The 27,199-nt window shown below is 49.6% G+C and overlaps 2 protein-coding genes across 13 annotated transcripts in view; both read left to right on the forward strand.

The window, feature by feature from the left end:
- KIF23 (kinesin family member 23) overlaps positions 1 to 27,199 on the forward strand; it is a 912,882-nt gene that overhangs the window by 541,086 nt on the left and 344,597 nt on the right. The gene's annotated exons all lie outside the window — the stretch shown is intronic.
- The window catches only part of ADAMTS7 (ADAM metallopeptidase with thrombospondin type 1 motif 7), a 228,485-nt gene that overhangs the window by 151,408 nt on the left and 49,878 nt on the right, over positions 1 to 27,199 (forward strand). The window contains exons 12-18 of the mRNA XM_040342211.1: positions 389 to 558; positions 4,802 to 4,935; positions 8,786 to 8,906; positions 13,811 to 14,055; positions 15,527 to 15,668; positions 22,683 to 22,809; positions 26,655 to 26,868. Coding sequence (XP_040198145.1) covers positions 389 to 558; positions 4,802 to 4,935; positions 8,786 to 8,906; positions 13,811 to 14,055; positions 15,527 to 15,668; positions 22,683 to 22,809; positions 26,655 to 26,868 — 1,153 coding nt within the window. The remainder of the gene's footprint in view (positions 1 to 388; positions 559 to 4,801; positions 4,936 to 8,785; positions 8,907 to 13,810; positions 14,056 to 15,526; positions 15,669 to 22,682; positions 22,810 to 26,654; positions 26,869 to 27,199) is intronic.

The following is a 27,199-nucleotide window of genomic DNA, read 5'->3' on the forward strand; positions in this document are numbered from 1 at the left end:
CATCCGGGATCGCACAGACAGGCAGCCCGTGGCCGCAAGAGGAGGGGGTGGTAGGTGCAGCGGTGTCACCCTGCACCCCCCCACACACCCCTTCCCCCTCGCCACTGTAGCTAGCTCGCCTCTCCCTGCCTGTGCCAGTGTGCCGCTGCCTAAACCCGCGGCACTGCCACCGCTGGTGTAATACAATCGCGGAGGGGGAGTGCCCCCCTGTGCGGCCGTACAGCTCGCACACCCCAAAGGCCGGCCCTGGCCACGTACACACGACCGTTATGCATGTCATGAAAAAAAACGTGATTTGTCGGGATTCCTCTCAAGCCTGCCTTGCAGGACATGTATTCTTGTATTGTGTGATCATTTATATAATATACCTTTTATTTTGTGTTTGAAGTCCTAGATACGGAGGAAGATATTGCCTAGGGGAGAGGAAGAGGTACCGCGTGTGTAACGTCACCCCTTGTCTGCCGGGCGTTCCTTCATTCCGACAAGCGCAGTGCTCTCAGTTTGATTCCATTCCTTACAAAGGGAAGCTTCATGAATGGAGCCCGGTGTTCCTCGGCAGTAAGTATAGGAATAAGTGTAGCAATAGGTTACTAAAGTGAATGATCTGAACCAGAAAAAGTTGTGATTACTCTATTCAAATGGAAAACTGGATAAATAATTTGCAAAGGCTAGGAAATACAATGCAATAAATTAAAAAATGGTCACCTTTAGGTAGATTTAGGTAGAGTTAGGCCAGCTTATCAGTAGATTATCAGTAGATAAGTCGACCTAACTCAGAATCTACGCCGCCGTATGTTTAAGCGTATGCTCAAACAGAGATACGCTTAAACATATCTAAGATACGACGGCTTGCGCCGTCCTATCTTAGGTTGCAATATTTTGGATGGCCGCTAGGTGGCGCTTCCATTGCGGTCGGCGTAGAATATGTAAATGAGTTGATACGCCGATTCACGAACGTACGCCCGGCCTGCCGCAGTCGATTTACGCCGTTTCCGTAAGGCATTAGCAGGCGCCCGGCACATGCGCTGTTAAGAAAATAACGTAAAAAACGTGAGGTCAAGCCTCGTTACCATCAAACACGCCCCCCTCCAACACATTTGAATTTAGCGCCCTTACGCCCGCCCGCTTTAGGCTACGCCGCCGTATATTAGCAGGCAAGTACATTGAGAATCATTACTAGCCTAGCTAATTTTCGGCGGCGTAGCCTAAACAGGCTAAGCTACGCCGCCGCAAGTTTAGGCAGATGTACTTGAATCTACCTACTTGGGTATAGGTTTTTTATTTTATTTTGGCATCCACTGTTGGCCAGCATAATGTACAGTAAAACCTTGGTTTGAGAGTAACTTGGTTTGAGAGCGTTTTGCAAGACAGGCAAAATGTTTTTAATAAATTGTGACTTGATATACAAGCGATGTCTTGATATAAGAGTAGTGTCATGTCACAACCGACTATAAAAGAGAAGAGAGGAGCCTCTAAGTGTAGCAATATGGTTACATTTAATGAAGGTGCAACTTATTGCTACACTTAGAGGCGCCTCTCTTCTCTTTTATACTCTGGAGCTCCTGATTTTTCTTCTAATCCCCCTGTGGAGGCTTCCATTTGTGGATGGACATTTTATGGTTACACAACATTGCTAGAATCTTTTTATATGGACTATAAACTCAAGGACCTAGGAATAAATGGCTGGGGAACGAATCATTATTTCCTATGGGAATATATGCAGAGGCAGCTCTTTAATTAGGGAAATTAGGCGGACGCCTAAGGCCTCACACTCACAGGGGCCTCGCGGCCTCCTAACTTACCCAATGCATTACCCCAGTTTTGAGGGACAGGGGACCTTAACGTTGCTGTGCTCAGGCAGCGTTATGAGCCCTGACTCAGGAGCAGGACCGCCAGCGTCCCTAACAACCAGTGAATATCGGTGACACCACCGCTTGTGACGTCAATGACACAGCATGCCCTCAGTAAATGACATCACAAGGGGCGGGTTTAGCAGGTGACATCACCAGGTGGCCCCCGCCGCTTAGCTATTAAAGAGCAGGATCTGGGGGCCACCTTGTTAATCACTTGAGGACCTCTTTACGCCGATATACGTCGGCAGAAGGGCACGGCTGGGCACAGGCACGTACAGGTACATCGCCTTTAAGAGCCCAGCTGTGGGTCGCGCACGCACGCTTGCGACCTAGTCCTGAGCTCCGTGACCCGATCACAGCGTAGCAGTGATGGAGGACTGTGTCTGTGTCCCGACTCCCGAAGCAAGCAAACGTTCATTGATGGGCACTGGTAGGCTGCATTGATGGGCGCTGGTGAGGCTGCATTTGATGGCCGCTGGTGAGGCTGCATTTGATGGCCGCTGGTGAGGCTGCATTTGATGGGCGCTTTATTACAAAGGTGGGGTTTACATGGGCAGATAAAAGGGGGAGGGGTCAGCCGGGGGGGGGGGGGGGGGCGGCAAAATGAGGTTTCGCCTAGGGTGTCAAAAATCCTTGCACCAGCCCTGGCTTTACAGCTGCTACAGCTGGACGGGGCACCTAGCAGAACTTAGGATTGGGGCAGCATGCACCCAGCGATGAATGCCCAGAATCAGTGGCGTCGCTAGGGGGTGGCTACTGGGGGCTATAGCCTCGAATCTGGGGCCCATAGCCCCGGGTCACTTCCCGGTGGCAGCAGTGCCGGATTAACAAAGGGACGTATCTGCCGCGTTTGTCTCCCGCGGCATTCTACAGGGGGTGGCGCCGCATGCACACCTGACCCCACATGGGACACTAGCGGTGGGATTGGGCTGCCGATCAGAGGTTTCGGATATACCAGAATTAGAGCCGCCGTTGCGCTAGGGTGACCACATTTCCAAACTGCCATTCAGGGACACCCCCCCCCCCCCCTAAAAAATATATGTTTTTTTACATATTTTTGGGGGGCAGGGGCGTATCATGAAATCAGCGGGCACGTGTGCAAGATCAAAAGAGGGCCCTAGGCCCCATCAAATGCAGCCACTGTTCCCCATCAAATGCCACTACTGTGCCCCATCAAATGCTGCCAGTGTGTCCAGCAATTGTTGCTACTGTGCCCAATCTGATGCTGCCAGTGTGCCCATGAAATGTTGCTACTGTGCCCCATCAGATTCTGCCAGTGTGCCTATCAATTGCCGCTACTGTGCCCATCAGATCAGATGCTGCCAGTGTGCCGATTAATTGTCACTACTGTGCCCCATCAAATGCTGCCAGTGTGCCCATGAATTGTCGCTACTGTGCCCCCATCAGATGCTGCCAGTGTGCCCAGCAATTGCCAACAGTGTGCCCCATCAGATGCTGCCAGTGTGCCGATCAATTGACGCTACTGTGCCCCATCAGATGCTGCCAGTGTGCCCATGATTTGCCACTACTGTGCCCCCATCAGATGCTGGCAGTGTGCCCATGATTTGTCGCTACTGTGCCCCCATCAGATGCTGCCAGTGTGCCCATTAATTGTCGCTACTGTGCCCCATCAGATTCTGCCAGTGTGCCTATCAATTGCCGCTACTGTGCCCATCAGATCAGATGCTGCCAGTGTGCCGATTAGTTGTCACTACGGTGCCCCATCAAATGCTGCCAGTGTGCCCATGAATTGTCGCTACAGTGCCCAATCAAATGCTGCCAGTGTGCCCATGAATTGTCACTACTGTGCCCCATCAGATGCTGCCAGACAGTGTCAATTGCCCCTATTTGCTCACCTTTTAAGATGATGATATGGATGAAGTCTGCATCTGTTGGTGGTGGGGCAGGGCAGTCTTCAGCCAGCGCCGGGCGGTCTTCTCTAACTCAGACAGGAGGGGACTCAGGAGTCTCAGGCGGAGGCAGTAAGTCGGGCCGCTCGGGCGGGAGGAGGAGGAGCCAGGCCTGCAATTTACAACAGTGCACCGAGTTGCCCACTTGCCCTGCGGCAGCGGGAGGTCGCGGGACGGACGGTGGTGGCCTGCGCTGGGCTGGGCAGTGGGTTGGAGCATGGAGCAGTGGAGGCGGAGCGTGGTGGAAGAGGTCTGCGCCGCGGTAGTGCTGAGCTGCTCTCTCTGTAAAGAACCGCGGCTGAAGGAGGAGAGGAGGAGGAGGTGGGGGTGGAGTCAGAGAGAGAGAGCTGGGCACGGTCACGGTGACGTCACTGGTTGCTACAAGCGGGGCGGCCTTAGCAACCAGTGACTGTAATTACAGTGGCACTGACTGCGGCAGTGAGTGTGGCAGCCGGCAGGCAGTCCAACGTGTTTGATACTTTGATTCCGGGATACTCTATTGTCCCGGATTGAAGGCTACCGGGACACGGGACAACATTTTCAATTACGGGACGATCCCGGGCAAACCGGGACACGTGGTCACCCTACGTTGCGCTGGCTCCGTCACTGCCTATGCAAGAATTCTGTGTTCTGTCAGGGCACTGCCAGGGGGCGGGGAAGGAATATGCTAATGCTGCTAATATATTGAGTGCCGCGGGCGCGAGGGGGGGCAGTGAATATGCACACTGCCGTGGGCGGCAGGCAGCACACTCGGGAGTCGGGACTGACGATCAGGATACCCTAGCACTTTGGCGCCCCCCTCTGCCGCTCCTGGGTGCAGTGCACCCCACGCACCCGCCCAGGATCGGCCCTGTGTCAGGCTCTCCTAGGGTTTGGCTGGATGGACCACCTGTAGCGCTCTGCCTGCAGCCAGCAACACACCAGAGCCGCATGCACCAGAGATAAACACCCAGTGTGCATGGGGATTACTGTTTATGAAAGCGACTTTGCACCTTGCCTCTGCACTGACATTTAATCTAAATTCCTGTTTTCATGCAGTTAATCCATGCGAGCTTCACTGCCAGTCAAACACGGATTACTTTGCAGAGAAGCTGCGGGACGCCGTGATCGATGGGACCCCATGTTTTAAGGGAAACACAAGCCGAGATATGTGCATCAATGGAATATGTAAGGTATGATACATCATGTGATATTGGTCAGATGTCAAGTTTTCAATGCATCCTGCCACCATACTCAATAAAATGTAACAAGGAAAGTACAATGTGGGTGTAGGAGGCTTGCCGCTTTGCCCAATGATACTGTGTTTTCCCAAAAATAAGCCCGGGTCTTATATTAATTATGCCAACAAAAGACACAGTGGGCCAGATTCAGAAAGATCAGCGGATCTTCCTGCTGGCGTAACGTATGTCATTTACGTTACGCCGCCGCAAGCTTTTCAGGCAAGTACTTTAACCGCAAAGCACTTGCCTGTAAAGTTGCGGCGGCGTAGCGTAAATCTCCCGGCGGAATTCAAATTTGGCGGGTAGCGGGCGTGTATCATTTAAATGTGCCGCATGTGCCGGCTGCGACTGAATCCCAGTGCGCATTCTCCAAATGACGTCGGTAAATCGCCATGCTTTCGACGTGAACGGAAATTACGTCCAGCCGTATTCGCGAACGACTTACGCAAACTACGTAAAATTTCAAAACTCGGCGCGGGAACGACGGCCATACTTAACATTAGCTACGCCTCATATAGCAGGGGTAATATATACGCTGGAAAAAGGCGAACGCAAACGATGTAAAAAAAAAGCACCGGGCGGTCGTTCGTTTCTGAATCGGCGTAAATCCTAATTTGCATATTCCTCGCGTCAAACATACGGAAGCGCCATCTAGCGGCCAGCCTGAAATTGCAGTCTAAGATCACTTACACTGATTCTATGAATCAGGCGCATAGATACGACGGCCGGACTCAGACATACGACGGCGTATCAGGAGATACGCCGTCGTATCTCTTTTCTGAATCCGGCCCAGTAGGGCTTATTTTCGGGGTAGGTCTTGCCATGTAATGTGCGGTCTTCTCTCCCCCTCCCCCCCCCCTGCCTGTCAGGAATCCCCAGTGTGAACCGAGTTAAAATGTTTGTAAAATCCTACAATCCACTCTATTACAGTATTATATAATGTACAATGTGTGTGTTCCTGTAATATAATTGTGCCAAATACATTTGTTATAGCGCCGCTCTGCGCTTCTGTGACCCGCCGGAGCTCTCTTCCCCACATTTATATTACAGAAACACACATATTGTACATTATATACTACTGTAATAGAGTGGATTTTAGGATTTTACAAGTATTTTTAACTAGGGCTTATTTTCGGGGTAGGGCTTATATTGCAACCCTCCTGTAAAAAAAACGCTAGGTCTTATTTTCAGTGTAGGTCTTATTTTTGGCCAAACAGGGTATTTGTGCAGTCAAAAGCTAAGAAGCGGCCTCAGCCTACAAGTCTCCGCTAAGCCATGCCCGCTGACGCATTTTGCCCCCCCCCCTGGGGCGAAGCGTGTCAGACCCCTCTTCACTCATCAACTGGCTCCAAAAAGCAGTCGAGGGATTTCTTTTAGGTCCCTTTTCACACTTGTTCAACTTGTCCCACGATTTGGGACTGCAAAGTAGCATGACAAGTCGTTCCCCCCATGATTTCCAATGGCAACCATTCATATTAGTACGACTTCAAAGTAGTCCCTGCACTACTTTTGGTCCAACTTTGATGCGAGCTACACAGTCAATCCCTGAAATCGCGGCAAAATTTGCGGCCGCGAATCGGGGGGGAAAAATTGTGGCTGCGATTCACGGCAAAATCGCGCAACTTTGAAGTCGCAGTAGTGTGAAAGGTGCCTTCGAGTTTTTTTTTGGGGGTTGGACACTTGAGAAGGTGACGGAGCATGGGATACCCCAAAACTGAAGAAACTTGAAGAATCCTTGGCTATCTTACTGAACCGTACCAATAAAAAGTCCCACAGAATCTCTATGCTGCTGGTGACTAGTAATCCTCCCAGGGACTGAAAAGCTACACACAGTCACTGACTCTCAGCACTGGGGTCATTTCCTACCATGTCCACCTGGCTCTTCTCGGTGAGGGAGATGTAGACTCCAGGGATGGTACAAGGGGTGGGCAGGAGGAACGGCTGCCCCTGGCGCAATGGTTTATTGCAGGGATGGCGGGGCACCCTGACCCTAACCCTAAGGGAAAGGGGGGCACAGTTTGTCATCTTTGCCCTGGGCACTGGATGATCTTGTCCCGCCACTGGTAGATTCATACCACCATAAGACAGCTGGACCCACCAACTTCCTCCTGGTAATTTCCAGTGAGTATCTCCAGACCCCAATTGATTCCAGGATTTATGTTTGGAAATAGGTGCACCAGCTAAGCCTAGCAGGGACCTCAATGTCTTCCTAGGGACACTCCTGCCCCAGGGGCAGAGCCCCCTGTACAGGGGTCTCCTCAGAGGCAGCTCTAGGCTTTGTGAGGCCTTGGGCAAAACTTCTACATGAGGACCCACTCACTCCCATAATGGGAAAAATAATTCAAGCGATAAAAAAAATTGGTGTGCCCATTCATAACTGAAGCACAGTAAACTTGGTTATGAATTAACAGGAGTCTCTGTCTCCTGTTCATTCATCTGCACTGCAGCTGAGGTTACAAAGAAAGGAACTGGGGAATGCGTTTCCTCAATCCATGTATTTGTCTCAATAGTGAGACTTCAAAGAGACCCCTGATATCTCACTAAAGAAACCAAAAGGGGTGCGGAGTGTATGGAGGTGGGTGGTATGTACATGAGAGGGGTGCAGAGTGTATGTAGGTGGATGGTACGTACATGACAGGGGTGCAGAGTGTATGGCGCTGGGTGGTGTGTGCATGAGAGGGGTGCGGTATGTATGGAGGTGGGTGGTATGTACATGAGAGGGGTGCGGTGTGTATGGAGGTGGGTGGTATGTACATGAGAGGGGTGCGGTGTGTATGGAGGTGGGTGGTATGTACATGAGAGGGGTGCGGTGTGTATGGAGGTGGGTGGTATGTACATAAGAGGGGTGCTGAGTGTATAGAGGTGGGTGGTATGTACATGAGAGGGGTGCGGTGTGTATGGAGGTGGGTGGTATGTACAGGAGAGGGGTGCGGAGTGGGGCAGGACCCGGGTCCCCAAACACTTTTTATGACTATAACTTGGAGACACTGCCCCGTAGACATTCCCTCCCATTCTCCCATGCACAAATCAGGTAAATTAGGCGGCCGCGAGGCCATAGGCGACCACCTTTTTTGCCTAATTAGAGAGCCGCCCCTGGGTCTCCTCCAGCAGGACTTGGATCCAGGGACACTGCAGCTTCTGACTCGGGCCTCAGACTATTTAGGTGCTCTCCAACCACCTACTGGGCACACTTCCCCAGGGATTGGCTGGAGTTCTTTAAATATTCAGGCTGCATACTCTGGCCTTTTTCCCACTATTATTATAGACTGCTCTGGAAGACAGGGGAAAATAATCAGAGCAGCAGCCTATGAGACACTGAGCAGCCCTAAATAATCAACCCCCGATCCACTGATTACAATGGCGCCAGCTAAATTTACCTGCCAGCCTACACTACACCTAGAGCAGTGTTTCTCAACTCCAGTCCTCGGGGCGCACCAACAGGTCATGTTTTCAGGCTTTCCATTATTGTGCACAGGTGATTTTATCAGTTTCACTGCCTTAGTAATTACCACAGCAGTTTGATCTGAGGGAAATCCTGAAAACATGACCTGTTGGTGCGCCCCGAGGACTGGAGTTGAGAAACACTGACCTAGAGTGTGCTACACATGCATATGATAGGACTCTGTTAGGAAATACAGAATCAGTAGCGGTCCTCCAATGCCACCCCCCCCAAACTCCATGTCAAAAATACGCCCGCTTCTGGGACCTCTTCTGTGCCCTTCTAAAATAATATCTCTGCGTTCTTTCCGATTGTTTTCGAGCGATAACAAACCATAGTAAATACTATGATCTTTCCACACAGAACATTGGCTGTGACTACGAGATTGACTCCAATGCTGTGGAGGATCGCTGTGGTGTCTGTCTTGGTGACTCTTCTACGTGTCACACTGTTCACAAGACGTTTGACGACAGCGAAGGACTTGGTGAGTTCCAATATATGTTGTGTAAATTAAGGGGGTTTGCTTAATGCCTTGAGACCAGTGCAGCTCGGAAATAAGTTCTGCGCACCATAAGAACGATCATAGCGGCGGTTCCGACGCTTGATCGTTCTTACAGGCTGTGGGTAGGCTGCATTATGGACACGGGTGAGGCTGCATTATGGGCATGGGTGAGGCTGCATTATGGACACGGGTGAGGCTGCATTATGGACACAGGCAGGCTGCATTATGGGCACGGGTGAGGCTGCATTATGGACACGGGTGAGGCTGCATTATGGGCACGGGTGAGGCTGCATTATGGGCACGGGTGAGGCTGCATTATGGGCATGGGTGAGGCTGCATTATGGACATGGGTGAGGCTGCATTATGGACACGGGTGAGGCTGCATTATGGACACGGGTGAGGCTGCATTATGGACACGGGTGAGGCTGCATTATGGACACGGGTGAGGCTGCATTATGGGCATGGGTGAGGCTGCATTATGGGCATGGGTGAGGCTGCAATATGGACACGTGTAGGCTGCAATATGGACACGGGTGAGGCTGCAATATGGACACAGGTGAGGCTGCAATATGGACACGGATGAGGCTGCATTATGGACACAGGCAGGCTGCATTATGGGCACGGGTGAGGCTGCATTATGGGCACAGGTGAGGCTGCATTATGGACACGGGTGAGGCTGTATTATGGACACGGGTGAGGCTGCATTATGGACACGGGTGAGGCTGCATTATGGACACGGGTGAGGCTGCATTATGGACACGGGTGAGGCTGCATTATGGACACGGGTGAGGCTGCATTATGGACACGGGTGAGGCTGCATTATGGACACGGGTGAGGCTGCATTATGGACACGGATGAGGCTGCATTATGGACACGGATGAGGCTGTATTATGGACACGGGTGAGGCTGCAATATGGACATGGGTGAGGCTGCATTATGGACACGGGTGAGGCTGCAATATGGACACGGGTGAGGCTGCATTATGGACACAGGCAGGCTGCATTATGGGCACGGGTGAGGCTGCATTATGGACACGGGTGAGGCTGCATTATGGGCACGGGTGAGGCTGCATTATGGGCACGGGTGAGGCTGCATTATGGGCATGGGTGAGGCTGCATTATGGACACGGGTGAGGCTGCATTATGGACACGGGTGAGGCTGCATTATGGACACAGGCAGGCTGCATTATGGGCATGGGTGAGGCTGCATTATAGACACGTGTAGGCTGCAATATGGACACGGGTGAGGCTGCAATATGGACACAGGTGAGGCTGCAATATGGACACGGATGAGGCTGCATTATGGACACAGGCAGGCTGCATTATGGGCACGGGTGAGGCTGCATTATGGGCACAGGTGAGGCTGCATTATGGACACGGGTGAGGCTGTATTATGGACACGGGTGAGGCGGCATTATGGACATGGGTGAGGCTGCATTATGGACACGGATGAGGCTGCATTATGGACACGGGTGAGGCTGCATTATGGACACGGGTGAGGCTGCAATATGGACACGGATGAGGCTGCATTATGGACACGGGTGAGGCTGCATTATGGACACGGGTGAGGCTGCATTATGGACACGGGTGAGGCTGCATTATGGACACGGGTGAGGCTGCATTATGGGCACGGGTGAGGCTGCATTATGGACACAGACAGGCTGCATTGGTGGACACGGGTGAGGCTGCATTGGTGGACACGGGTGAGGCTGCATTGGTGGACACGGGTGAGGATGCATTGGTGGACACGGGTGAGGATGCATTGGTGGACACGGGTGAGGATGCATTGGTGGACACGGGTGAGGATGCATTGGTGGACACGGGTGAGGATGCATTGATGATCACGGATAAAGTTGCTTATTTCTGCATAAAACATTTAAGTGTAATTTCATGAGATAGTTTGAGGGCGTGTTTAAGGGTGGAATTAGGGGCGGGGCAGGGTGGGGGTTGGGTGGGGAAACTGGTGGAGAGTAAGCACTAACTGTGTGCGAAACGCGTCGGCTGTCCCTTCCTGTGATTGCATTTTTTGGATCTGTATGTCCCGTTTTTTATGAAATAAAGACTACTTTTTTTAAAGTTCCCCTGGAGTGCGGCTGTCCATTCATCTCCATTTTTTGTATCCTGGTGGAGAGTAACTCTTGAGGCCTGGCTAGTAGCTCAGGACTTGAAATTTTGAGCCCTGTGTATATATATATATTTTTTTATTTTAGCAGAGATCCTAAAGAATACAATTCAAACGCAGTATTTTTGGTAAAAATACACTTTAATGAATTTAAATGCAAAAAAAACCCGCAATATATAACACAAGTTTTTTGGTGAAAAAAGATGACGTTACGCCGAGTAAATAGATACCTAATATGTCATGAATATGACAAACTACGATGAGAAAGAGATGTAGCCGCAAAACAAAAAAAACACAATAACGTCAGCACGCCAACTCCTCCCGACACACGTTTCGTCATAAAATGACGTCGTCTTGGGGCGCAAACTACGATACTTAAAATCTCCATAGGTGATGATTTATAAATTTCTACAGGTTATCGGTTAAGAGTTAGAGAGGGGGTCTAACACTAGCATTACTGCTCTCACCTTTAAAGTTTGCAGCGATACCTCACATGTGTGGTGCGAACACTGTCTGGGTTGGACTGTCCATATGCAGGGATCTCAGACTGGCGGGCCTCTAGCTGTTGCAAGACTTCAAGTCCCACCATGCCTCTGCCTGTGGGAGTCATGCTTGTAACACTCAGCCTTGCAATGCCTCATGGGACTTGTAGTTTTGCAGCAGCTGGAGGGCCGCCAGTTTGAGGCCCCTGGATATGGACAGTCCAACCCAGACAGTGTTCGCACCACACAAGTGAGGTATCGCTGCAAACTTTATAGTGAGAGCAGTAATGCTAGTGTTAGACCCCCTCTCTAACTCTTAACCGGTAACCTGTAGAAATTTTTAAAGCGTCACCTATGGAGATTTTAAGTATCGTAGTTTGTGCCCCAAGACGACGTCATTTTATGACGAAACGCACGTCGGGAGGAGTTGGCGCAATGAGGTCATAGAGCAAGTTGGCAAAAACGGCCCATAATCAGCTTTTCTCCACTTCTCTCTTCTCTAAATGAAATTCTTGTGCTTTGCCAGAGAGAGGAGTTGCATCAAAGCTTCAGTATGTCAAAACTCAGATAGACAGCTGTGAGGTCTCTGATTGGCTGTTCAGTATATTGGCTCATAGGTGTCTCTCAGTACAGCTGTTATGTCCTTATAATTTAATATCCCCTACCAGTGGCGGCTGGTGTTTTTGTTGGGGGGGGGGGGGGACAAACAAACACCACCACACCCACCGCGACCGGTAGCACCTCAAACCCCCAAACAGCCCCCCCCCCCCCGACCACTCGCTGTCTGCCAGTTGGTCCGGCACTTACCCCATCTAGGTGGCAGGTAGGGGGCAGCAGTCATTGGGCAGTGGGCAGAGGCTCCTGTGTCCTTACCTCCATCACAACGGCCATGCGTCTCCTCCGCTCCTCCTAGGCGTCCAATAGGATCGCCTGTCCTTTCAGCCAATTAGTTGACGGGTCTCAATCCCCGCTTCCTGATTGGCCCAGGAGGAGGATCAGTGTTCCAATAGTGAATATTTATTCGCTCTTGTAGCTCGGTTTGCATTCTCTGCGCCCCGAGTCCACCCTATTTTGAAACCTATTGGAGCCTCTGGTGCTCAAAAAGAAAATTGACCCCCCCAATTGAAATTCATGCACCCAGCACCCTGCAAGGGGCCGAGCACATGGATGGGGGGGGCGATGCCTTTGCACACTTAAGGGACAGGCCGCCCCTGAGCCCCTAGCCAGCTAGCCTCTGCGTCCCTTTAACTGGGGGACTGGATAGACTGCCGATTATGTGACCGCTATAATTGGCTGTCACAGTGGTCACATGATCAGGAGTCCGTACCTGTGGCGCCCTATTATTATTATCAGGGCCGCCATCAGGGTGTGTACAGGCAGTACACCTCTAAGGGGCCCGATGGCATCCCCCTTTTTTTATTTATTTTTTTATTTCATCAGCACCCAAAGCCCCCCCCCCCCATCTCTAAAGGGCCCGGTGGTCCCCATGGCCCCGGATGGCACCCCCCCTTTTTTTTTGTCACCCCCGAACGCTAAGGGGCCCGAATGGCATCCCCCTTTTTTATTATATATATTTTTTTGTGTTGTCAGCACCCAAAACCCACCCCCCGACCTCTAAGGGGCCCAGTGGTCCTCAGGGCTCCGGATGGCATCCCCCTTTTCTTTTGTTTTTTTGTCAGCACCCAAAGCCCCCCTGACCCCTAAGGGGCCCGGTGGTCTCCAGGGCATCCCCCTTTTAAAAAAACAAACCCTTTTTGTTTGTTAGCACCCAAAGCCCCCTGACCTTAGTTCGCAGCGGCAGCCCCCCCCCCCCTGCTTCTCAACTTGCGACACCACTCCCCCCCCCCGCTTCTTAACTTGCGACACTCCATCCTGCTTCTCAATTTGCGGCGGCAGTGCCCCCCTCTCCCCGGTCCTCTGCTCCAGGGGGCCATGCCTGAAGCTGTGTAAGGGGCCCCAAAATTCCTGATTAACACCTTCACGCCTGGAGGGCTGATTTGTGATGGAGGGATTTGGGGAGAGAGAGGGTTTGAACTGGAGGGGGGGGCAAGATCTCTGCTGGGAGGGGGGATTTGTACTGGGAGGAGGGGGGAATTACACTTAGGGGGTAAGCATGCAGATTTGTGCTCCAATTTTGTATTTGGGGGGGGGGGATTTTTGCTGACACATAATGCTCATACCTCTTGGGGGGGGCACAGTTTGGCATGTTCGCCCTGGGCTCTAAATGACCTTCCCCCGGTACTGCTGTATACCCCTTTTTTTTACAATCTGTGTGTCCCCCAGGCTATGTGGACATCGGTCTCATTCCGCCGGGCGCTCGCGAGATTCGGATTGAGGAAGTGGCGGAGGCCGGAAACTTTTTAGCTCTCCGCAGTGAAGACCCGGAGAAGTATTTCTTGAATGGCAGGTGGACCATTCAGTGGAATGGGGACTACCAAGCGGCGGGCACAACGTTCACCTACACCCGCACGGGGAATTTGGAGAACCTGACCGCCCCTGGACCGACCCACGAGCCGGTGTGGATACAGGTGATAACATTTTCATTTCAAATCTTCATTGCTTTACATTAGAGATTCCGCCTTGAACTAAATTTGGTAATAAAACATGCAATCCATTCTACCAGAAGTCATGACATCACCCCGCCCTCTTCTCTCCACCTCGTCCAATCAGAGAATGGCTTGTATTTATTGGAAGAAATAAAAGGCAATTCTGTGAATGGCGACAGTGCTGAGCAAGCACCCCCCCCCCCTATGGTCAGTGTGAAGAGGGGAAGCTGCTTGGCACAGGATTCGGAAGACTGCAGCTATCATTGTAGTAGTGCCAACTACTACAATGATTGTCAGCTTCCCTAGCGGCCCCTCAGATGTGAGATGTATGCTATATTACCAAAAGTATTGAGACGCCTGCCTTTACACGCACTTGAACTTTAATGGCATCCCAGTCTTAGTATTGAGTTGGCCCCGCCCCTTTGCAGCTATCATCTTCATTCCTTCTGGGAAGGCCGTCCACAAGGTTTAGGAGGGTGTCTATGACTGGGATGCCAATAAAGTTCATGTGCATTCCCACAAAGTTAAGAGCATGAAATTGTCCAAAATGTCTTGGTATGCTGACGCCTCAAGAGTTCCCTTCACTGGAACTAAGGGGCCAAACCCAACCCCTGAAAAACAACCCCACACCCATAGGCGTGCGCGCTGGGTGTGCTGGGTGTGCCTGGGCACACCCTAATCATCCTATGCAAATTAGCATTATGTGCCATCAGGAAGATGGGAAAGATCTCAATCTTAATGGTTCTGCCATAAGACTGTGCCGGCAGGGGGGTTGAGCTTACTGCCGGTGCCATTAATATGTAGGCACAGAGGTGGCTCTTTAATTAGGCAAATTAGGCAGGCGTCTAAGGCCTCACACTCACAGGGGCCTTGCGGCCGCCTAACTTGCCCAAGTTTTGAGGGACAGGGGACCTTAACGTTGCTGTGCGCAGGCAGCGTTAAGAGCCCTGACTCAGGAGCGGGGCCGCCAGCGTCCCTAACAACCAGTGAATATCGGTGACACCAACCCTTCAATGACCCAGCATGCCCTCAGTCAATGACGTCACAAAGGGGCGGGTTCACTAGGTGACATCACTGGGTGGCCCCCGCCCCTTAGGTATTAAAGAGCAGGATCTGGGGGTCCACCTTGTTAAAGGGGGCATCCAGATTCCGATAAGCCCCCTGCCCGCCGACCCCAACAACCACCAGCCAGGGTTGTGGGGAAGAGGCTCTTGTCCTTGAATTATTTTCCCCATCATGGGTGTGAGTGGGGCCCCCATGTCAAGTTTTGTTTAAGGCCTCACAAAGCCTAGAGCCACCTCTGTGTAGGCACACATACGTGCTTGAGCTTTAGGGCGCACACCTATGCCCACACCATATTCCCCCTGCGCCACCAAATGTAATGTAAAAAAAAAAAAGACTAGTCTAGTCCGCAGAATAATCCAACAAAACTGACCGAGGTTTGCATATTTAGCTTCTGTTCCAGGAGAAGAATCCCGGAGTGCGCTACCAGTATACGGTGAGAAGAGACCTGGACGACAGCAATGAGGTCCAGCCGCCGGAGTTCTCCTGGAGATATGGAGCGTGGTCGGAGTGCTCGGCCACGTGTGGCACAGGTAAGATCTCAGCACTACAACACAAAAGAACATCTGAGGGGTCATCTGTGATCACCAAGGCCGGTGACTTGTCGGTAAGGTTCCCCTATCCAGATGGTTCCTGTAAGGACTGCGCAGGCGCAATCCTTGCAGACGGAAATCTCCGAACCTCGCCCGGCATCCAGGCTCATTCCTTAACATCCCCGTGGATTGGAGGATGTTAAAAAAAGATCCAGGAGGCCGACTGGCCACTTTCCTCAAATTCCACTTCGCCCTGGATGCCGGCCGAGGTTCGGAGATTTCCGGCGGCAAGGATTGCGCCTGCGCAGTCCTTACAGAAACCATCTGGATAGCCAGAACCATATCGTCAGATCACCGGCTCAGGACAACTTTCAGTGTCGGCTGTATAGACTCGGGCCGGACTCCTTCTATGTACAGAGTTCATGCCGGATCCCGGCGGAGGGAAGTTATTGGCACGTGTTCTGTCTACTTGCATCACCCTGTATTCAGCATCGCCTTTGTACACAGAAGTACTGCCCAGTAAGTAAGCGAAAATTAAAAAGACAGGGACATTAACCACTTAAGACCCGGACCTTTAGGCAGGTAAAGGACCCGGCCAGTTTTTGCGATTCGGCACTGCGTCGTTTTAACTGACGTCACTCCGCGGGACCGGCAGATCCTCGCACATGCGCAGAATTCCGGCATCATTCCTGACATCTACAGGTAACAAGCCCTGCACGGTCAGTGCGCTGTTGTCTACAGCGCGCATGCGCCGTAGACGACGGTGCATTTCTTTCTGCATATATCTCCTAAACCGTGTAGGTTTAGGAGATATTGCAAACACCTACAGGTAAGCCTTAATCTAGGCTTACCTGTAGATGAAAGTGGCTTAAGAGGGTATACAACCACTTTAACCACTTAAGACCCGGACCTTTAGGCAGGTAAAGGACCGGGCCAGTTTTTGCGATTCGGCACTGCGTCGCTTTAACTGACGATTGCGCGGTCGTGCGGCGTGGCTCCCAAACAAAATTGGCGTCCTTTTTTTCCCCCCAGAAATAGAGCTTTCTTTTGGTGGTATTTGATCACCTCTGCGGTTTTTTATTTTTTATGCTATAAACAAAAATAGAGACAATTTTGAAAAAAATTTTTTTTTTTTTACTTTTTGCTATAATAAATATCCCCCAAAATATATATAAAAAAAATATGTTTTCCCTCAGTTTAGGCCGATACATATTCTTTTACCTATTTTTGGTAAAAAAAAAATCGCAATAAGCATTTATCGGTTAGTTTACGCAAAATTTATAGTTTTTACAAAATAGGGGATAGTTTTATTGCATTTTTATAAAAAAACTTTTTTTTTTTACTACTAATGGCGGCGATCATCGATTTTTTTTTGACTGCGACATTATGGCGGACACTTCGGACAATTTTGACACATTTTTGGGACCATTGTCATTTTCACTGCAAAAAATGCATTAAAAATGCTCTGATTACTGTGAAAATGACAATTGCAGTTTGGGAGTTAACCACAAGGGGGTGCTGAAGGGGTTATGTGTGACCTCATCTGTGTTTCTAACTGTAGGGGGGGCGGGGCTGGACGTGTGACTTCACTTAGAACCCCCAAACATTATATATATATTTATGTGTTTTTTTTTAACAGAGGCCTTAGAGAATAAAATGGCAGTCATTGCAATTTTTTATGTTTTTCATATGCAATCTTTTTTTGTAAACCGTCACAAACATAAAAAAAAAAACCTGCAAGAGAAAGTCATAATGTGCTAGTATGCACAGCATACTAGCACATTATGTGTCACTTATGTGTCACGGTCCCATCCACCGCTGCCGCCATGTCCCCTCGGAGCTTTCTACCCGGCATCTACAGGTAACAAGCCCTGCACGGTCAGTGCACTGTTGTCTACAGCGTGCATGCGCCGTAGACAACGGTGCTTTCCTTTCTGCATATATCTCCTAAACCGTGTAGGTTTAGGAGATATTGCAAACACCTACAGGTAAGCCTTAATCTAGGCTTTCCTGTAGGTGAAAGTGGCTTAAGAGGGTATACAACCACTTTAACCACTTAAGACCCGGACCTTTAGGCAGGTAAAGGACCTGGCCAGTTTTTGCGATTCGGCACTGCGTCGCTTTAACTGACAATTGCGCGGTCGTGCGACGTGGCTCCCAAGCAAAATTGGCGTCCTTTTTTTCCCACAAATAGAGATTTCTTTTGGTGGTATTTGATCACCTCTGCGGTTTTTATTTTTTGCGCTATAAACAAAAATAGAGCGACAATTTTGAAAAAAATGCAATATTTTTTACTATAATAAATATCCCCCAAAAATATATAAAAATAAATATTTTTTTCTCAGTTTAGGCCGATACGTATTCTTCTACCTATTTTTGGTCAAAAAATCACAATAAGCGTTTATCGGTTGGTTTGCGCAAAATTTATAACGTTTACAAAATAGGGGATAGTTTTATTGCATTTTTATTTTTATTTTTTTTTTAAACTACTAATGGCGGCGATCAACGATTTTTTTCGTGACTGCGACATTATGGCGGACACTTCGGACAATTTTGACACATTTTTGGGACCATTGTCAATTTCACAGCAAAAAATGCTATAAAAATGCACTGATTACTGTGAAAATGACAATTGCAGTTTGGGAGTTAACCACTGGGGGGCGCTGAAGGGGTTAAGTGTGACCTCATCTGTGTTTCTAACTGTAGGGGGGTGGGGGTGGACGTGTGACGTCATTGATCGTGTTTCCCTATATCAGGGAACACACGATCAATGACAGCGCCACAGTGAAGAACGGGGAAGCTGTGTTTACACTCACCTCTCCCCGTTCTTCAGCTCCGGGGACCGATCGCGGGACTCCAGCGGCGATCGGGTCCCGCGGCCGCGGTCATGAAGCTTCGGACTGGGTCGCGACCCACGGCTGGGCACTTAAAGAGGATGTACAGGTACATGCTTGTGCCCAGCCTTGCCATTCTGCCGACATATATCTGCAGGAGGCGGTCCTTAAGTGGTTAATACACTTTAAAGCGGAGCTCCTCCCTAAAGTGGAACTTCCGCTCATCGGAACCCTCCCCCCCTCCAGTGTCACATTTGCACCTATTTGCACCCACTTCCGGCCACACAGCCTGCGGGTAGACTGCGGGCAGGACGTCAGATCCCGCCCCCCTCCCCCCCCTGTTTTGTTCTGGGAAACACACGGCTCCCAAAACACAGCGGGGACCAGTGAGCACGGTGCAGCGTGACTCGCGCATGCGCCGTAGGGAGGATGGCAGTGGGGGCAGCAGAGTGACGAGCGATCGCTCATCCTCTGCTGCCGACAGCGCTGGACTATAGGACAGGTAAGTGTCCTAATATATATTTGTAGCTGCTGGCTTTTAATATTTTTTTTTCGGGGAAGATCCGAAAAAAACAAAAAACACAATAAATAACGCAATTGAATATTAATTAAATATGAAAGATGATGTTACGCAGCAGAGAAAATAGATACCTAACATGTCACGCTTTACATTCCTTGTGACGGCAATAAGAGTGATCAGAATTTTTTTATTTTGTTTTAAAGGGACAACGTAAAGATAAAAAAAAAATAAGAAAAAATAAAATTTAAATTTAAAGCGCCCCCCTCCCCGTGAGCTCGCGTAGCAAAGAAAACGCATACGCAAGTCCCGCCCGCATATTTAAACATGTGAGGTATCACCACGATCGTCAGAGCGAGAGCAATAATTCTAGCAAAATACCTCCTCTGTAGATCTTAACTGGTAACCGTAAAAAAAAAAAAAGCGGCGCCTATGAATATTTTTACTGTAGTTTGTCGCCATTCCACGTGCGCAATTTCAAAGCGTGACATGTTAGGTCTCTATTTACTCAGCATAACATCATCTTTCATATTTAAGAAATCAAACTGGGCTAATTTTACGGTTTGGTCACTTCTCTTTTCCGAAGCTTCCAATTCCAACATGTCTGCCCTATTAAACTCGTGTTTTTCCCAGTTACCCTTACTGGAACCCGGTGTGTAATAGGAGGAGAGATCTTGGCCCGGATTCACAAAGCACTTGCGCCGACGTATCTCGAGATACGCCGCGTAAGTGCAAATATGCGCCGTCGTATCTATGCGCCGGACTCAAAAACTAAGATACGCCTGAAAATAGGCTTCATCCGACCGACGTAACTTGCCTACGCCAGCGTAGAGTGGGCACATATTTACGCTGGACGTATTTGGCGCTCCCATTGATTTTCTATTCACATATGCAAATGAGGGAGATACGCCGATTCACGAACGTACGTCCGTCCGACGCAGTGCGCGTAAAGTCATACGTCCGGCATAAAGTTATGCCCCATAAAGGAGGTGTAACATCCATGCAAAGGGAACACAAGCCAATGTATTTTATGTAGTTTACGTAGGACGTGAATATGACTAGGCGTAGGTTACGTTCACGCCGTAGACGTAGACGTATCGTAGGCAGTTGTTCCGACGTGATTGTGAGCATGAGCGCTGAGATGCGCCCACGGGACGGCGATTCGTATCTGTCTAGCGCTGGGCCCATCATTTCCATGGGGTCACGCCTCATTAGCATGGCTCACGCCCACTTCCACTTACGCCGACTTACGCCTTGGAAACCCAGCGCAGTTTTGGGAGGAAGTGCTTTGTGAATTCCATGCTTGCCTCTCTGCGCTGCGTAAAGGAGATACGCTACGGCGGCATAAATGTGCGCCAGTGTCTGTGAATCCGGGCCGTTGAGTTTAACTTAATTAAATTTTACCTGACTTTCGATGGACCGCTGTATATACTGTAGCTTTTGTCATACATGTATACATTCAATCGGGGCTGTTGCTAGGTCTACAAAAGATCTGGGGCTAGAGCCCATAGCAGTGAAGTAAAGAAAGTCATACGCGTGGGGGCGGGCATACACATGTATATAATATGCATGTGTGTGTATATTTATACATACATACACTTAGATGGACCCCAGAGCCAACCCTAGGTAAGAGATTTGGGGCTATTGCCCCAGTAGCCACCCCCTAGTGACGTCACTGCATTCAATACTTACTTGTCATATTAATACTTACCTGGAGGGGGCGTGGCCAACGACCGGGATGTGAGGATGTGCTTTGCCTGAGCTCAGTCCGTGCTGCACACATCCTGACTCAATCCTGCTGAATCCTCAATGTGTACCAGCTACCAAAGTTTTGTAAAATGATGTACCGGGCGATGTTCGCCTAGGATGTCTGTTTGTTGTACTGTCTGTTTTGTAAATTTAAAAAAAAAAATGTACCTTAAAAAAAAAAAAAAAAATACTTACCTGGAGAAATGTCACCAGCACACCGACGATCTCCAAATAATGGGTCCAAAGCTTTATTAACCACTTAAGCCCCGGACCATTTTGCAGCTAAATGCCCAGGTCAGGTTTTGCGATTCGGCACTGCGTCGCTTTAACAGACAATTGCGTGGTCCTGCGACGTGGCTCCCAAACAAAATTGGTGTCCTTTTTTGGTGGTATTTGATCACCTCTGCGGTTTTTATTTTTTGTGCTATAAACAAAAATAGAGCGACAATTTTGAAAAAAATGCAATATTTTTTACTTTTTGCTGTAATAAATATCCCCCAAAAACATATATAAAAATTTTTTTTCCTCAGTTTAGGCCGATACGTATTCCTCTACCTATTTTTGGTAAAAAAAATCGCAATAAGTGTTTATCGATTGGTTTGCGCAAAATTTATAGCGTTTACAAAATAGGGGATAGTTTTATTGCATTTTTATTATTTTATTTTTTTTTACTACTATTGGCGGCGATCAGCGTTTTTTTTTCGTGACTGCGACATTACGGCGGACACTTCGGACAATTTTGACACATTTTTGGGACCATTGTCATTTTCACAGCAAAAAATGCATTTAAATTGCATTGTTTATTGTGAAAATGACAGTTGCAGTTTGGGAGTTAACCACAGGGGGCGCTGTAGGGGTTAGTGTTCACTTAGTGTGTGTTTACAACTGTAGGGGGGTGTGGCTGTAGGAGTGACGTCATCGATCGAGTCTCCCTTATAAAAGGGATCACTCGATCGATACGCCGCCACAGTGAAGCACGGGGAAGCCATGTTTACATATGGCTCTCCCCGTGCTTCAGCCTCGGGGAGCGACCACGACGGAGCGGCTAGAAACGTATAGCCGCACTGTCGTCCCGCCCGCTCCTCGAGGGAACCCGCCCGCCATTCTGCGGACGTAAATAGTCGCGCGGCGGGCGTTAAGGGGTTAAAGATACAGCAGTGTAGCGATGTTTCGGAGCCTCAAAGGACCCCCTTCATCAGGCATGTGACATCACATGCCTGATGAAGGGGACCTTTGAGGCTCCGAAACGTTGCTACACTGCTGTAACTGTGTGATCTTTAATAAAGCTTTGGACCCATTCTTTGGAGATCGTCGGTGTGCTGGTGACATTTCTCCAGGTAAGTATTTTTTATTTTTTTTTAAGGTAAATTTTTATTTTAAAATTTTTGTACATACAAAACACACATCCTAGGCGAGCATCGCCCAGTACATCATTTTACAAAACTTTGGTAGCTGGTACACATTGAGGATTCAGCAGGATTGAGTCAGGATGTGTGCAGCAGGGACGGAGCTCAGGCAAAGCACGTCCTCACATCCCGGTCGTTGGCCACGCCCCCTCCAGGTAAGTATTAATATGACAAGTAAGTATTGAATGCAGTGGCGTCACTAGGGGGTGGCTACTGGGGCAATAGCCCCGAATCTCTTACCTAGGGTTGGCTCTGGGGTCCATCTGTGTGTACGTATGTATAAATATACACACACATGCATATTATATACATGTGTATGCCCGCCCCCACGCGTATGACTTTCTTTACTTCGTCGGTGTGCTGGTGACATTTCTTCAGTTTGACTTTTGACGGTTCCAGCCGTTGGTCGCTACAGCACCCATCTAGTTGCAAAGCCATTGCTGCAGGAACATGTGCGTTTAGATTATGTACGCTTGATGTTAATACTTACCTGTCATACCCGTGTTAGGGGTGCAGAGGCAGCTGGTCCATTGCGTGGAGAAGGTGGCTGGTCTTGTGGAGGAAAGATATTGCGACTCGCTAATACGGCCTGATGACCGACAACGGAGCTGCAACGAGGAGCCATGCCCTCCAAGGTGAGACATATCTATATCTGTACTTCTTCTTGCAGGACTTTTCTACACAAAGGGGTGCAAACGCCAACGCTTTGTGGTAGGGTTGTCCCGATACCACTTTTTTAGGAATTAGTACGAGTACCGATACTTTTTTTCAAGTACTCGCCGATACCGAATACCGATACTTTTTTTAAAATGTGTCCCCAAATGCAGCCATGTCCCCCCACAAATGCAGCCATGTCCCCCCCATATATGCAGCCATGTCCCCCCCATATATGCAGCCATGTCCCCCCCATATATGCAGCCATGTCCCCCCCATATATGCAGCCATGTCCCCCCCATATGCAGCCATGTCCCCCCATATGCAGCCATGTCCCCCCATATGCAGCCATGTCCCCCCCCATATGCAGCCATGTCCCCCCCCATATGCAGCCATGTCCCCCCCCATATCCAGCCATGTCCCCCCCATATGCAGCCATGTCCCCCCCATATCCAGCCATGTCCCCCCATATGCAGCCATGTCCTCCCCATATCCAGCCATGTCCCCCCCCCAAAAAAGCAGCCATGTCCCCCTTACCGTACATGCTGCCGCATTCCCGCTGCCGCGCCGCATCCCCGCTTGGTTAATACGCGCGGGGAACATTACAGCTTTGAATAGCTGTAGTCTCTCGCGCCGCGCTGCGTATAGACACTCCCCCTTGCTCGGGATTGGACAGTTCACCCGGCCGGAAAGACTACAGCTATTCAAATGAATGCTGTAATGTTCCCCGCCCGTATTAACCAAGCGGGGATGCGGCGGGATGCGGCGGGGGGGGTATTCTATTTTGGTATCGGGGTACGAGTACTCCCGCAAATACTCGGAATCGGTCCCGATACCGATACTAGTATCGGTATCGGGACAACCCTACTTTGTGGTGTCATTATCGTCTGTAAGGTTCCCACAGGAAGGGGAACTTTCATGGACAACCAATGGCAAAATATGTCAGCTTATATTAAAGAAAAGTTTGGTTAACCACTTAAGGACGAGGGCCCGGATTCACAAAGCACTTGTGTACTCGTAAGTACAAATGTGCGCCGTCGTATCTATGCGCCGACCCACAAACTAAGATACGCCTAAAAATAGGCTTCATCCGACCAACGTAACTTGCCTACGTCGGCGTATCGTGGGCGCATATTTACGTCCGGCGTAAAGTTATTCCCCATATATGAGGCGCAACCCATGCAAAGGTATGGACCAGGGAACACAAGCCGTTGTATTTTACGTGGTTTACGTTGGACGTGAATATGACTAGGCGTAGGTTACGTTCACGCCGTAGGCAGTGATTCAACGTATCTTAGGCAGTTGTTTCGACATGATTCTGAGCATGCGCACTGGGATGCGGTCACGGGACGGCGCATGCGCCGTTCGTTATATGCATCTGTCTGGCACTTGGCCTATCATTTGCATGGGGTCACGCCTCATTTGCATGTCTCACGCCCACTTCAACCTACGCCGGCTTACTCCTTACAAAGAACCCAGCGCAGATTTGAGAGCAAGTGCTTTGTGAATTTGGTGCTTGCCTCTCTGCGCTGCGTCGGCGTAGCGTATAAAAGATATGCTACGGCGGCATAAATATGCGCTGATGTCTGTGAATCCGGGCCCAAGCCTCTTTTTGACACTGGGGGCCAGATTCTGGTAGAACGCCGCAAAATTGTGCGGGCGTAACGTATCTCATTTACGTTACGCCGCCGCAAGTTTTTCAGGCAAGTGCTTTATTCACAAAGCACTTGCCTGTAAAGTTGCGGCGGCGTAGCGTAAATCACCCAGCGGAATTCAAATTCGGTGGGTAGGGGGCGTGTTTCATTTAAATGAAGCACGTCCCCGCGCCAAACAAACTGCGCATGCGCCGTCCCTAAAATATCCCAGCGTGCATTGCTCTAAATGACGTCGAAAGGACGTCATTGGTTTTGACGTGGACGTAAATTACGTCCAGCCCCATTCACGGACGACTTACGCAAACGACGTAACTTTTAAAATTTTCGACGCGGGAACGACGGCCATACTTAACATTGGCTGCGCCTCATATAGCAGGGGCAACTTTACGCCGGGAAAAGCCTAACGTAAACGTCGTAACTTTACTGCGTCGGCCGCGCGTACGTTCGGGAATTCGCGTATGTAGCTAATTTGCATACTCAACGCGTAAATTGACGAAAGCGCCACCTAGCGGGGAAAAAAAAAATTTCAGTTACGATCCGACGGTGTAAGAGACTTACGCCTGTCGGATCGAATGGATATCTATGCGTAACTGATTCTAAGAATCAGTCGCATAGATACGACGGCCCAGATTAGGACTTACGACGGCGTACATGGCGCTGCGCCGTCGTAAGTCCTTTGAGAATCTGGGCCTGGTTGTTTGCAAGTAAAAATTTTGCTAGAAAGTTACTTAGAACCCCCAAACATTTTTTTTTCTTTTTAAGACACCCTAGAGAATAAAATGGCTGTCGTTGCAAATACTTTATGTCACACCGTATTTGCACAGCGGTCTTACAATCGCAATTTTTGTGACTTAAAAAAATAAGACAACAGTAAAGTTAGCCCAACTTTTTCTATATTGTGAAAGATAATGTTACGCCGAGTAAATTGATACCCAACAGGTCACGCTTTAAAATTGTAAACATCCCTTGTAATAGAAAAAAAAGCATGACAGGACCTCTTAAAAGTGAGATCTGGGGTCCAAAAGACCTCCGTTCTAACACTTTACACTCAAATGCAATAAAAAAAATAATGGCCCAGATTCACAGAGAGCACGGCGCACATTACGCCGCCGTAGAATAACCACTGTACGCTACGCCAACGCAGCGCAGAGAGGCAAGCATGGAATTCAGCAAGCCAGTGCTCCCAACGCTGCGCCAGTGTGGCGTGGGTTTCGAAGGTGTAGGCCGGCGTAGGTGGAAGTGGGCGTGAGCCATGCAAATGAGGCATGACACCATGCAAATGATGGGCCGAGCGCCAGACAGATACGTATCACGAACTGCGCATGCGTCGTGACGTGGACGCATCCCCCTGCGCCTGCTCACAACCACGTCGGAACAACTGCCTAAACGACGCCGGATCACTGCGTACGGCGTGAACGTAATCTACGACCCAGCCAGACACACGTCCAACGTAAAATACGCCGGCTTGTGTTCCCTGGTGCAGATCTTTGCATGTCTGCTGCTGGGTTGCGCCTCCTTTATGGGGAATAACTTCACGCCGGACATACAACTTACGCGCACCTCGCGTAGCCTGCGTCGGGCGCATGTACGTTCGTGAATCGCCGTATTTCCCTCATTTGCATGTTTGAATGGCTAATCAATGGGAGCGTCACCATGCGCCCAGCCTAAATGTGCGCCCACTCAAGCAAGATACGTCGGCGGGGTGTAGCCTGGTTTTAGGCGCATATCTGTTTGTGGGTCTGGCGCACAGATACGACGGCGCGCATTTGCACTTACGTCGGCGTAACTTGTTATACGCCAGCGTAAGTGCTTTGTGAATCTGGGCCAATGTCTTTTACTGACTAAGTGGCAGAGACGACCGGAGCGCGGCGTGAGGGGGGGATGCCCTTTATATATAGGAAATGAGTCAATCATTTTATAGGAATGTATGCCTCAGTGGCCACCAATGGGCATGGGTCCGATGGGAAGCGGGGAGTTCTAGTTGTAAATTTGAGATCACCAGAAACGTACTTATGTTCTGCGCTTTGCACACTCATTGAAGTTTGAACTTTGTGACGCCTACTATGTATTGCTTACATTCTTCTTCTTTTGGTAAATGGAGTTTATATTATTAGGTTGCCGTTTTTCTCCTAATCCCCCCTTTATCAGTCTGCGGTGTGTCTCCTGCACAGGTGGTGGGTCGGAGAATGGCAGCAGTGCTCCATCACGTGCGGCTCTGGTGGAGTGCAGAAGAGAACCGTCCTGTGTATTCAGCGCGTAGGACTCGATGAGCAGCGCGCTCTGCAACCCTCCGATTGTCAGCACCTCCCCAAACCCGAATCCGGAATTCCCTGCAATCATCGGGAGCCGTGCCCTGCCCTCTGGCACCACGGCAACTGGAGCCAGGTGAGCTTTGCCAAAATGGAAAATGGAAATGTTCCCTGTGTGTGAAAATCTACAGACGGCGCCATTGTCGGAGCTGAGAGGGCTGAGAAGATAGGACCTTTAACTTTTTTACATTTGAATGGCAGTGATGAATGTATTGACACCGCAGAATTCAATAACCCATTGAAGCCGAGCGTAAGGTCACCAGATTTATAAATGAAATCCGGGGATATTTTTTTATTTATTGGCAAATGGTAATCTATTTTCTATGCATATTTTATACAGTCAGTGGTATAGTGTGGGTTGTCAGCTCCCGGGACAAGGCAGTCCCTTCCACTAGTACAGACCTACC

Source organism: Rana temporaria, chromosome 3, assembly GCF_905171775.1.
Source record: "Rana temporaria chromosome 3, aRanTem1.1, whole genome shotgun sequence".
Lineage (NCBI taxonomy): Eukaryota > Metazoa > Chordata > Amphibia > Anura > Ranidae > Rana > Rana temporaria.